The following is a 15569-nucleotide window of genomic DNA, read 5'->3' on the forward strand; positions in this document are numbered from 1 at the left end:
AGATGCCTGGTTTGGATAGATGTATTGTGGAGCATCGTTTACCTATAAAACCGGGATATCGGCCATATCAGCAAGGAGAAAGACGATGCAATTCTAAGATTTTGCCAGATATAAAAGCCAAGATTACACGGTTAATTGAAGCTAATTTTATTCGGCAGTGTTGTTATGCCGAGTGGATTTCTAATGTGGTTCCTCTTTACAAGAAGAATGGCAAATTACGAGTGTGCATTGATTTCAAAAATCTCAACAAAGATACGCCGATGGACGGTTATCCCATACCGATAGCTGATATGTTGGTAGATGCTGCTGCTGGGCACAAGGTGATCAGTTTTATGGATGGTAATGCTGGATACAATCAGATTTTTATGGCAGAAGAAGACATCCACAAGACTGTGTTCAGATGTCCATAACATCTTGGTTTGTTCGAGTGGGTAGTTATGACCTTCGGACTGAAAAATGCCGGTGCCACATATCAAAGAGCCATGAATTATTTTTTTCATGAACTCATCGGCAAGATTGTGGTGATATATATTGATGATGCAGTTGTAAAGTCAAAAGGGCACCAAGAGCATTTGGCCGATTTGTGTAGAGCTTTGGAATGCACGAGAATGCACGGTTTGAAGATGAATCTAAATAAGTGTGCCTTTGGTGTGTCGGCTGGCCAATTCTTGGGTTTTATGGTGTATGAGTGAGGGATCGAGATTAGTCAAAAGACTATATCAGCTATTGACAAAGTTGAAGCCCCTACGACAAAGGTTAAACTTCAGTCATTGATCTGCAAGATTAATTTTATTCGGAGATTTATATCTAATCTCTCCGGAAAAATTCAGTCGTTCAGTCCTTTACTGAAGCTGAAGGCCGATCAGAAGTTTGTATGGGGAGAGGAACATCAGAAGGTATTGGATGAGATCAAACATTATTTGGTAAATCCTCCAGTATTGGTTCCTCCCTAAAAGCACAAGCCGTTTAAATTATATTTATCGGCTGATGAGCGTGCTATCGGATCGGTCCTTACTCAAGAATTTGAAGGAAAAGAAAGAGCTATATATTTTGTGAGTAGAAGGTTGCTGGATACTGAAACCAGGTATTCTCCCATCGAGAGATTGTGTTTTTGCTTTTATTTTTCCTACACTAAGCTTAGGCATTATTTATTATCGGCTGAATGTGTTGTCGTGAGCAAGGATGATGTCATTAGATACATGCTCTCACTGCCGATTTTGAATGGGAGAATAGGAAAATGGATTTTGGCCTTGTCAGAATTTGATTTAAGATACGAATCGGCTAAAACAGTTAAGGGTCAAGCCGTAGCCGATTTTATTGTGTAGCATTGTGGACCAGAGCTAAATATGGTAGATCTTATTTTTTGGACTTTATTTTTGATGGATCTTCATGTGGGAATGGTTCTGGAATTGGTGTGGTGCTGATTTCCCCTCGGGGAGCAAATTTTGAGTTTTCATTTCCAATTGAGGCATCTGCAACCAATAATCAAGCTGAATATAGCGCTATTCTCAAAGACATTCAATTACTTCAAGAGATTAAAGCCAATGCAGTTGAAATTTTTGGGGACTCTATGCTAGTGATTAATCAATTAATTGGAGAATATGAATGCAAAGATGACATTCTGCGTTTATATCATGAAGGGTATCTCTGATTGCTGAAAGAATTCAAAAAGGTGACCATTGAACATGTTCCAAAAATTTATAATAGTGATGCAAATCGGCTGGCTCAGCATAATTCAGGGTATCGGCTGATGGAAGGGGTGATGGCCTTGGAAGTGGCAGCTGATGATTGGAGAAAAGAGATTGTTGATTACTTGAAAGATCCCTCCAAAAAAGTGGACAGAAAGATTAGATTCCAAGCAATCAAGTACGTGTTGTTGGACGGGGAATTGTATTATCGAACGATTGATGGGGTTTTACTCAAATGCATTGATAAAGAAGAAGTAAAAGTATTAATGGGTGAAATTCATAAAGGTGTTTGTGGGTCTCATCAATCGGCATATAAAATGAAGTGGGTGATTAGGAGAAACGATTATTTTTGGCCGACAATGCTAGAGGATTGTTTCACATATTATAAAGGTTGCCAAGAATGCCAGAAGTTTGGAAGTGTGCACAGAGCTCCTGCGTCTGCTATGAATCCAATAATTAAGCCGTGGCCGTTCAGAGGATGGGGAATTGATTTGATCGGTCAGATATATCCACCGTCTAGCAAGAACCATAAATTCATTTTGGTGGCTACGGATTATTTCACCAAATGGGTTGAAGCGATTTCTTTGAAAAATGTCACATAAAAGGAGATAATTGAATTTGTCAAAGAACATATTATCTATCGGTTTAGTATTCAACAAACCATGACAATCGATCAGGGTACTATGTTTACATCAGACGAATTTGAGGAATTCACTACTGGAATGGGAATTAAATTGCTAAATTCTTCACCATATTATGCCCAAGCTAATGGTCAGGCAGAGGCATCTAATAAAGGAGTCATCAAACTGATTAAGAGGAAGATTGATGAATATCTTAGGAAGTGGCATACTGTGCTTAACGAGGCTTTGTGGACATATAGGATGACTTGTCACGGTGCTACAAAGATGTCTCCATATCAGTTGGTATACGAACATGAAGCTGTCCTACCATGGGAATTAAAGCTTGATTCGCGGTGTATCACGTTTCAAGATCAGTTAACCTCCGATGAGTATTCAGCTTTAATGAAAAATGAATAGGAAGACTTGGCTGGCCATCGGCTGAAGGCTCTCGCGAATGCCGAGGCAAATAAGGCTAGAGTTGGCCGATGGTATGATAAAAAGGTAAAAGCCAAAACCTTTGAGCACAGAGAATTAGTTTGAAAATTGATTTTGCCAATAGGAATAAGGAGTTCGAAATTCGGCAAATGGTCGTCTACATGGGAGGCACCGTTCAAAGTAAGCAGATGTGTTTCTGGCAATGCTTACATTTTGGAAACACTCGAAGGGGAAGAGTACTCTAGAGCCCTTAATGGAAAGTATTTGAAGAAATATTATCCTAGTGTTTGGGTGAATGCATAGCCGATCAATTTGAGTTATCGGTTGAGTTATTATGGCCGATATGATATGTATCGCCCTTAGTGCAAAAAAATCATACACTCTAAATTGTTTGGATTCAGATCGGTGTTGATTTTTTGCATTGTTGGATTAGTGCAACGAGAAAGAGTTGAAGAGATTGCAGTGGAAGTTGACAGAGAAAGGAAATACTTCATTAATAATGCTTTTGCAAAAGGCCGATCAGATGATCTGACCGATACAGCAGAGGCTATTCCTAGAAGATGCTACTCCTAGAAATCTAGTCATCGGCAAAGACATTGCCAATGATCGCTTCTATGCTAATATCTTCGAAGATGGCGGTGGCTGCCATCTCCATGTCGTCGGCGAGCTCCTCGAAAGCCCACCAGTCCTCGCCGCCCAGCGGGAGGTTGACCAGCTCGACCTGCAAGAAGTCGTGGCCGAACTGGAACTGGCCTGTGGCGAGGGCCACAGCGGCGCCGCGGCGAACCCCATGGCCGGCAACCTCTCGGACGCGGCGAGGAATGTCTCGTAGGCGGGCGGTGACGGTGTCGCCACAGGCATTCACCGACCCAGTAGCGGTGGCTGCTGCGGCATGAAGGGTCTGGACCTGTGACTCTAGGACTGACAGAGCGAAGAGTCAGAGATAAAGATTTAAAGAAAGAAGAGACAATGTATAAGAAGAATAACCTACAGGCAACCCTAGAGTCGGCGGCGGTGAGTTGGGCCCGGACGACTGCACGGTCGGATTGCGCCGCCTCCAGTTCGGCGGCGAGGCGCTGAGACCTGATGTTCTCTTGACAGTAGTTCTGCCGAGCTTCATCCTTCTCGCGAAGGAGCTGGCGAATGAACTCCTTGGTGCTCTCGGGGACACCAGGGAAAGGGGGCCCCTCTGAATCGGATGAGTCTAAAGAAGGGGGAGCGTCTTCGTTGTGCAAAGATTGGGAATCAGAACCGAGCAAGAATATGGTAATCGGAAGATAAGAGGAAGGGGCTTACCCCAAGCAGCGGCGGATTGCCGGAGGAGCGTCAGAAGGGCCTTCGTCGGAGCGCTTGATGCCCGCCATTGCTACAGAAAAACCTAGAGTTTTGGGGGCTGAGAGGAGAAGAAAAGAGGAGATGTTGTAGCTAATGGGGACTTGTTGCCGATGCCGAGCCGAAGGGTAATATTTATGGGCAAAACCAAAGAGGTGGATCGGGTGAAAAGACGAAAGATGAATCGGCGTGTTGGATTTGTGCAGACGGAAGGCAAAGGGATAAGGGCAAAGAAGAGTTTTACCTGACTGTACTATGTGTGCCATGTACACGGAGTATGAGGAATTGCTCTAAATGCTGATTGGAGCATTGGTGCAGAAAGGCAATCATGGATTAAAATAGTTTCGGAATAAAATAAATTATTCCGAAATTGGAGGGTATGTGTTGACACTGTTTTTTTGACACGTGTCAATGAATGTGATTTTAATGAAAGGAAGGTGGCCGATTTGAAAGAAATCAAAACATATACATGGTTGAAATCGGCCAATGGAGCCCGTCCGATGGACCAGAGGAATATGCTTTGAAGATGCTGATCCGCTCACTCTGGTGCTCAGCCGATAGAAGTTGCCGATGAAGTTAGGCGAAAAGAAGGAAACCCAAGTTCTACAAGGGTTCTGGCAAGTCGGTTGTAATATTTTAGTATAATTTAGATTAGAAAGTCTTTTCTTTGTAGTCAAGTAATGTTTGCTGTAATCGGCTAGAACTCGATAGCGCTAGGCTATATATATCAGTTGTAAAGGACCGGAAAAACTTCGCATTTTCCTTTCTCTTTTCGACGAGTTCTTTCAAGTTGATCAAGGACGCCTCACATTCGAGCGATTTGATTTGCTGGTGAGTTTTCGTTTTACCGAGTATATCTGAGTTTTAGCTATCGGGCCTATCGTTGTGGCTTCATTCAGATCTATTCAAATGTTATCGAGTTTATCTAGGCTTTGATCTCGGGCGCATCGTTGTTTTCTTGTCTAGATTTATTCACAAATTATCGATATCGACTAGATTTGTAGGTTTTTTCTATGTTTTTTTTACCATTATCACATATATTTGCTAAAAACACATTGCATCGGCTTTAGGTTTTGTGGTAACACTTTTGTTATCTCAAAAGCCGGTTTAAATTTGTTTTTGGTTTGCATAATCTGAGTTACACATTCGTAGCTTAGATCTTGTCATATATGTACAATTGGCTGTCTTAAGCCGATTTTGTCGTTTAGTGTATCGGCTGATCTTGCCGATACGCTCGTTTATTACACGCTCGCATTTAATATTCTTTTGTCGTCTTCTGTATCGGCAGAGCTTGCCGATACCTTGTGTGAGAGATATTCGGAATACCAGCCGATACGCTCTCGAATTTGACTTTGTTTTATCCCTTGTTAATTACAGATCAAATTGACTGGCACGCTTGATTGACTTTCCGGAGCTTGGCGAACACTTGCCCTCGGATTTCAGTGTGTTAATTTTTGCGTCAACACCTCTATTCCAAATTGCAATTTATTTTGATTTTTGGATACATAGTCTTTGATACATATCTAGATATAGTAAACAAAATATATTTAGCAAAATATATTATCTAGAAAAGACAAAACAAATTATAATTTAGGACGGAGGTAGTAACCGGCAACGAAGATACTACAATACGGCAACAAACACAAGACCACAAAGTGGCCGGCGGTTTCTTTTTTTGAAAGAATTATTAGTTGTGAAATGGAAAAAATTCACGAGCTAGGTGTCCAAACACATTAAGTTATGGGTGCGGCCTGTCTGCAGGAAAATAAATTTTTTTGGATAAGCTGCTAGCTTGTTGTTCATCAGACTCTGCTCCGGCCGGTTCCCCTTCTCCAAGTCCTCGCTCGCGCGTGCGTTGGATCGAGATTGTGTGGTCGTGATCGGCGCGGATGGAGGAGCAGGGTCCTCTCCGCTTTCCTCGCGCACGCAGTCGCGCGACGCGCAGCCAGGGTTCACCTTTTCGTTTTTTTTCCGAATCCCGCCGTTTGCCGGAAACGAAATTTCGGCCGAAATTTCGCCGAAATTCGCTAATTCCGAACGGAAAGGGAATTCAAATTCAAAAAACGAAAATTCGGTGAATTCCGACCGAAATTTCGGTGATTTCGACCGAAATTTCGGTGATTTCGACCGGAAAATGATGTCAGTTGTGATTTTCCTACTGTTCCCGAGGTCAAATGAAAAACTTTTGAATACCAACTTTGTTCAGTTTTTCGAGATCTACAACTTTTGTTTCAGGAACTTTTTCATTTGAGCAATGGTTTGAAAGTTATTTAATTATTTCAAAAACTACCAATTAAAAGTCTTGTCATTTCATGTGACAACTTTCATTTTCTCTCTTAGGCCTCAACTGGACTTTTATTATTCTTGTTATGGCGGATATTCCTATAAATTTTTAGGGACATTAGTTGATCCAATTGAAAGTTGTTTTAAATCCAGGACAAACATGATTTGAATTGGTTATCAATTCATGTGACAGTGTTTGAATTTTTTGTTTGATTCAATTTGTATAGAGAATTGTTAAAGCATTCTCAAAGGTGTGTTTTCCGGCAGTTTTCCAACGGAAAGTTTTTCCCTGCTCTATAGATGGTGACAATTCTCTTGTGGCCTAAGATTTTGGTCACATGCATGCTGTGGATGCAAGAATTTGACCTTCTCTTCTTATCCTCGGGACTGGAATGGCGTCGGAGGAAATTCACTGGAATCAAGGTTACAGTCACCGACCTACTATTGTAATGCAAAGCATTCTTCCACGAAGTGGGGGCAGATCAAAGGCCACAACTGACTTAATCTGCAGTTGCCAATGGAGAAGAATTGCCAATGGAATTTAACACGTATCAGCAATGGCCACAACTTCAAAAAAAAAACTCCCAAGTCTCCACAGTTACCGGCTACAAAGCTAGAAGAAGAGCCAGATCGAGGGCCTGGTTAAGAATAATAGACTACAGCAGACAGAGGGCTTTAGCTGCCATCTCATTCGATCTCACCGCTACATACAAAAGAAAAGAGCTGCTAGATGATAATATAAAAGCAGATGCAAAAGGCAAAAGCGAAGCAAGATTGACGACGAGCCTAATTAGACAGCACGAGGAAACCAGATCTACTAGTCTACTGATGAGAGTATAGTCCACCCGGGCCGGCCGATGGATCATCATCCTAGTTGTAGGTATGCATATGAAATTGAATAGGTACCTCACCAATATCATGATAAACCAAAGTCTAGTTGAAGTCGAGGGGAGAAAACAAATTTTTGCACATGAAATGACGAGTCATTCAAATTACGGTTTCAAATGTTAATTTTAGCCTAGCAAATGATCTTAGATTTGAGTGTGTTCTAGTCCTATTTGCTTAGAAAAACACCTAGTTTTTTATCATATTTTTTACATATTTTTTTACAAATTTTTTTGAATTTTTGAATTTTGAAACGAAATTTACCGAAATTTACCGAAATTCCACTTCCCGGTAACTACCGAAAACGAAAAAAATACCGAAATTTCGCCTAAATTTCACCGAAATTTTGAACCCTGCGCGCAGCCTGCCGTCGTCCCCTTCGATGAAACGCACGCAGCTCGTAGTCGGCGCCTGTGCCGGCGTCGAACTGCAGCAGCACCTGGCTTCCGAGATTTGGGACAACGCGGTGTGGCGTCGGAGGCGCGCGGCTGCCGCCGAGCAGCACGCCGGCACACACACCTGCGCGGCGCCGCCGGTGACTTGGTTCGCTTCCACACCGTGCTCAGGCCGTGGCGCCAGGCGCGGCCGTCCCCGCCGCGCACGTCGCCGGTCAGTAGCTTCCTCCGTGCCTCGTCCTGAACGTATTTTTGTAAGACCAAACGTAGGAGAGCAGAGGACACCATTTGTCGAAGGATACGGTGTCATTGTCACCTAGGAACTTAGGAAGGCCCTTTCTATCCATTGTTCTGTTCTGCACAAGAGACAAGAGAGCCCAAGCAGAAGCAGCACAGAGCTCGGTCACCTAGTGCTTCGCCTTCGAATTCGACCGCAGAGAAGAAGAGGAGGAGAAGAAGTGAGCGAGGATGGACAACGCGGCCGGCGCCGCAGGCCATGTCCTACTCTACGGCCAGGCCACTGCCAGAAGCGCCACGTGGCCTGGCGAGCTAGACGACCCCCTTCTCCTTCTCTTCGTTCAGTCGTTCTGTCATGCAAAAATTTTTCTGATAAGCACACAAACTAGATGTTAGGGGTAATCTTTTGGTGTGAGCCTTCATGAATAATGCTAGATGCGTGAAGACCCAACCAAAACCGGATGAGCTAACTGGTGCTCGGATGCAGGGGTCATCTTTCTAACATATATAAATGGTTAGGGTAGCTGGAGATAAATTAGTTGGCCCGCTCGACCTGTTTCTTCTCAAATATGCTAGTTTGTCATCATGCGTGCTCGTTGTGAGAGGTTGGAGGGAAACAAGTTAGCTCGGCGTTCGGGTGTCAATAGTGACAAGCAAGGGCTGCTGGGTATGGTGGAATAGCGGCCATCAGATTTTCGGTTTTGTATCAGTCCTGAGGGTTTGGCTTTGTATTTAGAACTGTGATCAGAACACACCAGCCTCAGTCAACTGGCGCATTGGAGGTTATTGGGTCAGTGCACGATGTTGTCAGCCAACGCAACGAAGGTACCTGCTACACTACGAGCTTGATCACTCGGCTGACTGATCTGTTTATTGGTATTTTGTCTTAATAGGCAATAAGCCTTTTCATGTGAAGATCGCGCTGAGTGGTGAGCTCTAAAGCTTTTCCTGATTTACCAGTGGCCAGGTCGATTTCCCAGAGGCCTATTCTTGTTAAATCAAAGAAAGTGTCTATTTTAGCTCAATACTTTCATCCCATCCGACTCTCTTTCTTCTTTCGTGAGAGCACAAACTCGTGATGTGGCAATGCCGCACTCAATGTTCATTCTACTTCAGCAGACTTCATGCCCGAGAAAATGAGGCTAATAAAAATAATCATTAACAAGATGTGAGTGCACAGCTATAATGTGAACTACCTTTCATAAATTCACGGCGACTAGAGCAGCTGTGATGTGTCACTCCATTTTTCTTTTCATCTCCGTCATTTTGAGTTAAAAGCTTTGCACTTTGTCCAGTGCAATGAGGCATTTTTCTTTTCATCTTGATACTTCGAGCTTGAGTGATAAACGCAGCTGAAACCTCACCGGCCTTTTGTCCAGAACCTGCTCAAGCTGAGCCGTGCTTTACACCAACAGCCGATGACACGTCCATGTGGGGTTTAGCTTGGTGACGCATGATGCGGCCCGAAGAGGCGAGTAAAAAGCCATGAACAAAATGTTGAAGTTGTGCATGATTACAATGTGAAAAAATGTATAAACCGCCTTTTATAAATAGATGGTAAACACTGCTGTGAGATGTACGTAGCTAGCTCCAAATTACTTTTCATCATCTGCCTTTTGGAGTTAAAAGCTTTGCACAGTTTGTCCAGGGCAATAACGAGATGTTGCTATGTCAGAGCGAAACAAAAAAAAATAACTTGAAAATTGTGGTTTGAGTGATAAACGCAGCTAAAACCGCCACAGCCTTTTGGCCACAACCTGATCGCATCGATGAGCTCAAAGACGCCGTTGAGGAAGAGCAACAGAGCCACCACAAGCGTGGTCAGCACCATCACCGCTGTGAGCCAAGCTTCATCAGTTGGCAGTTCAGTGCAGGGCCGACATCTTGGCCAGGTGCATATTTGGTCTAGTTCCGTGTGGTAAATACCAGGAGTCCAGGACCATAACGGTATTTGATTGTGGAATCAGGCCGTCCGGATGAGGGCCACTTTATTATTAATCAAAATGCACACATTTGACATTGAGAAAAATTGAATTCTAGCATCCGCATCCAAAAATTAGCACACGAGCAGAGCAGAGGATGGCATATTCTCGAAAAAAAATGGGATATAATGTATATGCGAGAAGTAGGTGTCATGAAGATGTAGAAGAAGCTTTAATTCTGTTATAATATTGTGACTTTTTTACATGCACAACTAATAACTCTATAAAGTCAATATGTAGGTAGATGGTTTAGAATACAGTGCTAATTAATAGAAATAAACTCCTCTTGCCCAATTGAACCTTTCTTTTTATGCCTCGATAGGGACATCCGCGTCGCTCCGTCTTTGCAAATAGCTTATCTTTCCATGCCATTAAGTCATTAGCGATAGCACGGAGAGGTAAATCATTATGTTCCCTACTCGCTATTACTACATAAACAACAATCTAATTTGTTTCACTCCAATCCCTCACAAGAAGCACCATGGAACTTTACCATATATGGAGAAGAAATGGGTAGAGAGCACTCCAATGTTCTCTCATTCCTCACCGTATTTATATATGTTGCATCAAGGGTTGGCCCTAGCATGCATCATCCATTCACTGGTTGGTTCATCTAAATTTAGGCAGGTATTCATGCATATGATTTATATGTTCCCTCATATCAAGTTCGTGTGTTCTTTTGTTTTCTCTTCCACTTTTTGGTTTACTAACTATTTTTGTCCAGGGAGGCATACTGAACGTATGTGTGACTCATGAATTTGGCATGGTCCAGGACCACTGGAGTTCATGATGCAGTCATGCGGATGACAAAAATGTGTGAACATTCAAAAATGGCCTAAATGGGCCAGATACTAATAAAGTTAGCAAGCTTAAGGTCTCAGGATGCCTCTCCCCTTGTGTCATTTTTTTAAAGAAAGGTTAAAACTAAGAATGGCCTGGAATTTCTAAAAAATAATCTAGAGAGAAAAAAATAAAGGGTAAAGTAGGCTATTTGATTTTTACCCCTAAAAGGGTAAATTATTGCATCGACTCCTAGAAGTTGATCGCTTGCAAATCACTTCTCTGCCTCTGCTGACCTTCTTGGTATATGCACATGGCCTTTCATTAATGATGTGAAGATTGCTTCAAAAAAATGATGGGAAGGGTGCACAGCGGAATTTTGGTGATGGAGAGATGAAACCACCCCACTTGTCACCCGCATCTTGTCTATACGTTTGTTCAGTGCACACAAGTCTCGCTCAATTTTGAGTGGTTCTAGCTGCTTGGCACGCCGTCTTCGTTCCCGGAGAGCCGGTCGCCACTTGCCACTATTGTGCTAGTACGAGCTGTCCGCGTCGACCGTTGGCACGTTGCGACTCAGAAGGGGGCCTCGCCTGTCGCCTCACAGTTCACACCCAATGGCATGATGAAGCGAACACGCCATTCAGAGTCATTGCTTTCGGGAAAGGTACCGATAGCTTGTTCCCGTTTCCCTGCCTTGTCTTTTCTTTTTCCCTGCGCAGAATCGCGACGCGTGCTCTCGCGATCTGGAATCTTATTTTGAAGACTGGATGCGTATGATTCATTGGATGATGCCTCCGCTAGATCTGATCTGAAGCTTCCCTGGATGTCCATGTTGCTGTCTCCTGACCATCATGGAGGGAATCAAATTGAGGGCGGACTTTGGCGACTCAAGCAATGACCTGAATAATTGTAAGACCGATTGGCAACAACATGGAGATCTGAACAATTATTCAATTTGATTGAGTCGCCCAACCAATGTAATTGCAAGTGCACCACTGGCAACAAATTTGGTCCAAGGAAAGCAAAAGCTCTTTTTTTTTAAGGAAAGCAAAAGGTATAGTTCAGATATTTCTTGCAGTCGATGGCACTCGACGCCCATCATCTTCGTAAAACTACAAGCGAATGAGCGATTACCCAAAAGAAAAACAAGAAACAGGAATGGAGTTGTGATGGGAATAAGTGACAACCAACACTGCACCGCACCGTCAGGGCGCCGGCGGCTCCTCCTTGCCGCCGCCCCCGTTGGCGGCGGCGGCGGGGCCGTAGCGGCGCACGCGCTCGTCGATCCACCTGCGCATGTCGGCGAGCACGCGGTCGCGGTTCTCGTCGGGCTCCCCCTGGATGAGCGAGTGGTACATCCCCTCGTACAGGATGAGCTCCTTGTCCTCGCTGCTCGCGCGCTCGTACAGCATCCTGGACCCCTCCGGCGAGGTCACGCCGTCGTCCGTCCCGTGCACGGCGAGGAACGGCGCCGCCACCTCCCCGAGGCTCTCCCGCAGCAGATCCGTCACGCGGACCAGCTCCCGCATCGTGCCCACCCGCGGCGCGCCGCGGTAGCCGAGCGGGTTGGACGCGATAAGCCGCAGCTTGTCGGGGTCCTTGATCGCCTTCCCCACCATCCTCTTGTCCGGGAGCACGGCCCAGGTGTCGGCGAGGCCGAAGAGGAGGCCGTACAGGAAGAGGCGGAGGCGGGACGGGTACATGCCGTCGGGGATGACGAGGAGCGGCGCCGAGAGCACGAGCCCCGTCCAGCGCGCGGACGGCGGGGAGCGGAGGTACATGAGCAGCGTGGCGGCGCCGCCCATGGACTCGCCGAACAGGAACGCCGGGAGCGCGGCGTACGCCGCGCTGGCGCGCACGGAGAGGAAGAAAGCGAGGGACGCCGCGGCGGCGGCCTCCATGTCGCCGACGTACCCGCGGAGGCCGTCGGAGCGGCCGTGGCCGAGGAGGTCGGCGCAGAAGACGGCGTACCCCCAGCGCGCGTAGCTGATGGCGGCGGTCTGGAAGAGCCACGAGGAGTCGGAACCGTAGCCGTGGGTCATGAAGACGACGCCCTTGACGTCGCCGGCGAGCGGGTGGAAGGCGTGGGTGAAGAGGCGGCCGTGAGGGGACTGGAAGTAGGACTCGGCGTGCCGGAGCCCCTGCGCGGCGTAGTACTCGTCGGGCTCGGGGGTGTCGCCCCAGAAGTACTTGGTCGCCGGCGGCGGGTCCCCGGGCGGCGCCATCGCCGGAGTGTGCTGGGAAGATGGTCTGAGCTCTGGACGCCGGCGGGATTGGAGGGCGCGGGAGTGGCTTTATACTAGTTAGCCGGCGTGCGGGCAGAGGGGATGCCGGCTTGCGCTCGCAGTTTCCGGCTTTCCGGCGGTGGTTGACTTTGTCGGGATAATGGCGAGTCCGTGGGCGCCGAGCCCGCTTGTCGGTGGCTGTGGGCTGTGACGCGCAGTCTTTATTTACTGATGACTACTCTCCCTTCCAAAATTACCGCAATGATGAATCTCCGGTTGACCGTAAGTTTCGTAACTTATGGCGGACTGCTCCTCCCCTTTTTCTCCAGCGGCGCGGCTGCTCCTCCCTTTTTCCTCCATCTTCTTCCAACCTTTTCCTCGTCCCTCGCTCCCGTCCGGTGCTCCGCCATCCGGAGCACCCGAGCCGCCGCCGCCCCTTTTCCCTTTCCATCTTCTTCCCCCTTTTCCTCCATCTTCCTCTCCATCCTGGATCTAGCGGGGGAGCCCCTCTCCCTTCCTCCCTGATCTAGCGCCGGGCGGAGCGGGGCGGCGGAGGAACTGGCGCGGCGGCGGGGAGGCGGTGCGGCGTCGCCGGATCTGCGGCAGAGCGGCGCCCCCGGGCGGGGCGGCGGGAGGCTGGAGGCACGGCGGGGCCGGCGGCCGGAGGCGAGGCGGGACCGGCGGCAGGAGGCGGGAGGCGCGACGGAGCCGGCGGCCGGAAGCGGGAGGTGCGGCGGGTTCGGCGGCCGGAGGCGCGGCAGGACCGGCGCTCGCCCCCGGCGCCGGCGGTGGGTCGGCGGGAGGCGTAGATCCAGTTTTTTTTTTGCAAAAATTTTGCAACATTTTTTTTGAATTCTTTTAATTTTGTCGGATGAATATTTTTTTAATGATAAAAAAAATTTCTTGAATTTTTTTTCTGTTCCTTGAAATTTTTTTCTGCTCTCCTTTTTTTTGCTTGAAATTTTTTTGGCCTCCAAAATTTTTCATCAAAAAATTTTCTCTCTCCAAAATTTCTCTTACAAAAAAATTCCAAAATCGGAAAACGACAAAAAAATTACTAAAAATGAAAAAAAAAACGGTCGGGAGATCGACCGCACGGAACCCCTCCGTGCGGTTGACCGTAAATTAGCTGTGCCCCAAATTTACTCTGTTCGGCTAACAGCGACAATATTTTTTCCTTATATCAAATCAGCACTAGCCACCAACCCACCAATCAGCCAGCAGTACTTTCCTCTCACAGCAAATCAGCATCACACATTAGTCAGAGCCAGCCGAACAGAGTAATTATAGGTAAGTTTGACTTTTTTTAATCTCAAATTTAACCACACGTATTATTCAAAATTCTAAATTACTATTCATATCATTACTAATATTTATTCATATTATTATTTAAATAAAAATACTTCCAGCAATATGTGTCACCATGTATTCCTATACGGTGAAAGAGATATAGAGGTGTGATGCAAAATGAAATCTATTGCAACTAGATAATTATAAATGTAATTTTAGAGCATGTTTTTGAATATTTAATAGATAAAAGAGAGCGTGAGATAAATAATTATAATTATTAGTTGTAAATTTTATTTTTATATTAATTCTAATTAGCTTGTGTGGGAGCACGAGTTGATACCCTAGTAATATTTAGTCAGCTGGCGAAGAGCGCTACACATCAACAAAAAACTAAACTGGATGTGAGAGAATAGGAGATAGTAGAGATAGTAGAGCCGGCTGCTCGTGAAATGTGGGCCCGAGACACAATAACCGAGAAAGAAGTAACAACATTTTGCCCTCAGCCAATAGCTATACAAGTATTCATTGTGTATATCTTCAATTCAACCATTTTAATAGCCAAGCTATTATATAAAGAGAAAAGTCCATTTGACCCCTAAGTTATGTGCGAGTTTGAAAAACCCTCCTCAACTCAAAAACCAGAAATGAATGGTCCCCGAACTTCCGAAACTGGGCAAATAACCCCCCTAAACTTTCAATACCGGCCAAATTACCCCCGAGACCAGGTCAAAGCTGTTTCGGTGGTGGTTTGGCTGACGTGTCAATGGGGTCCACATGTCAGAGCCACCTCATTGAACATGTGGCAGTGGACCCCACTAGTCAGAACTTATCCCCTCTCTTTCTCCTCTCCATCTCTCTCCTCCCTCCCCCGCCGTCATGCCCGCCGCCAGCCCCTGCGCCGTGCCTGCCGCCGGCCCCTGAGCCGTGCCCGCGTCGTGCCTACCGGCCCCTGCGCCGTGCCCCTACGCCGTGCCCGCCGCCGGCCCCTGCGCCATGCCCACCGCCGGCGCTTGCTCAACGGCAACTGGCCCACCCGCTCACGGCGCCTGCCCCCTTCCTCTGCCTCCCTCTTTCTAAGGTCGATGGTGGCGGAGCGTCTGGAGTGGGGCAGAGCAGGAGGGCCCGCTGCCGCCGGAGCTCCAACTCCCCACCTCGAGCTGGCTCGTGCGCCGGCGCGGCCCCTGCCCCCCGTGGCCATGGTGTCGCGGCACGAAGCTCGCCCCCCTCCTCCTCCCTCCTCCCTTCTCCTCCCTCTGCTCCCTCCGCCCGCGAGGCCTGCCGCCCCTCCTGCTGCTCACGGCCGCCACGTGCGCCACCTCCCCCAGGAGCTCGCGGTCGCGGCCGCCCACCCTAGAGCAGGCCCCCACCCCCGGCGGCGGGCGCCGCGGCGGTGGATGTGGCCCGTGCGGCGGTG

The 15569-nt window shown here is 46.9% G+C and overlaps 1 protein-coding gene across 1 annotated transcript; it reads right to left on the reverse strand.

Annotated features, from left to right (window-relative positions):
• Positions 1–10661: 10661 nt before the first annotated feature.
• On the reverse strand, positions 10662–13048 carry LOC120685285 (caffeoylshikimate esterase). Its single transcript, XM_039967130.1, has 2 exons — positions 11828–13048; positions 10662–11482 (listed from the first exon to the last, which is right to left on the reverse strand). The coding sequence occupies exon 1, from the start codon at positions 12863–12865 to the stop codon at positions 11846–11848; it is 1020 nt and encodes a 339-aa protein (XP_039823064.1). The 5' UTR covers positions 12866–13048; the 3' UTR covers positions 10662–11482; positions 11828–11845.
• Between the last annotated feature and the right edge of the window lie 2521 nt (positions 13049–15569).

The sequence above is a fragment of the Panicum virgatum genome, chromosome 1K, assembly GCF_016808335.1.
Source record: "Panicum virgatum strain AP13 chromosome 1K, P.virgatum_v5, whole genome shotgun sequence".
In the NCBI taxonomy this organism is placed as follows: Eukaryota; Viridiplantae; Streptophyta; class Magnoliopsida; order Poales; family Poaceae; genus Panicum; species Panicum virgatum.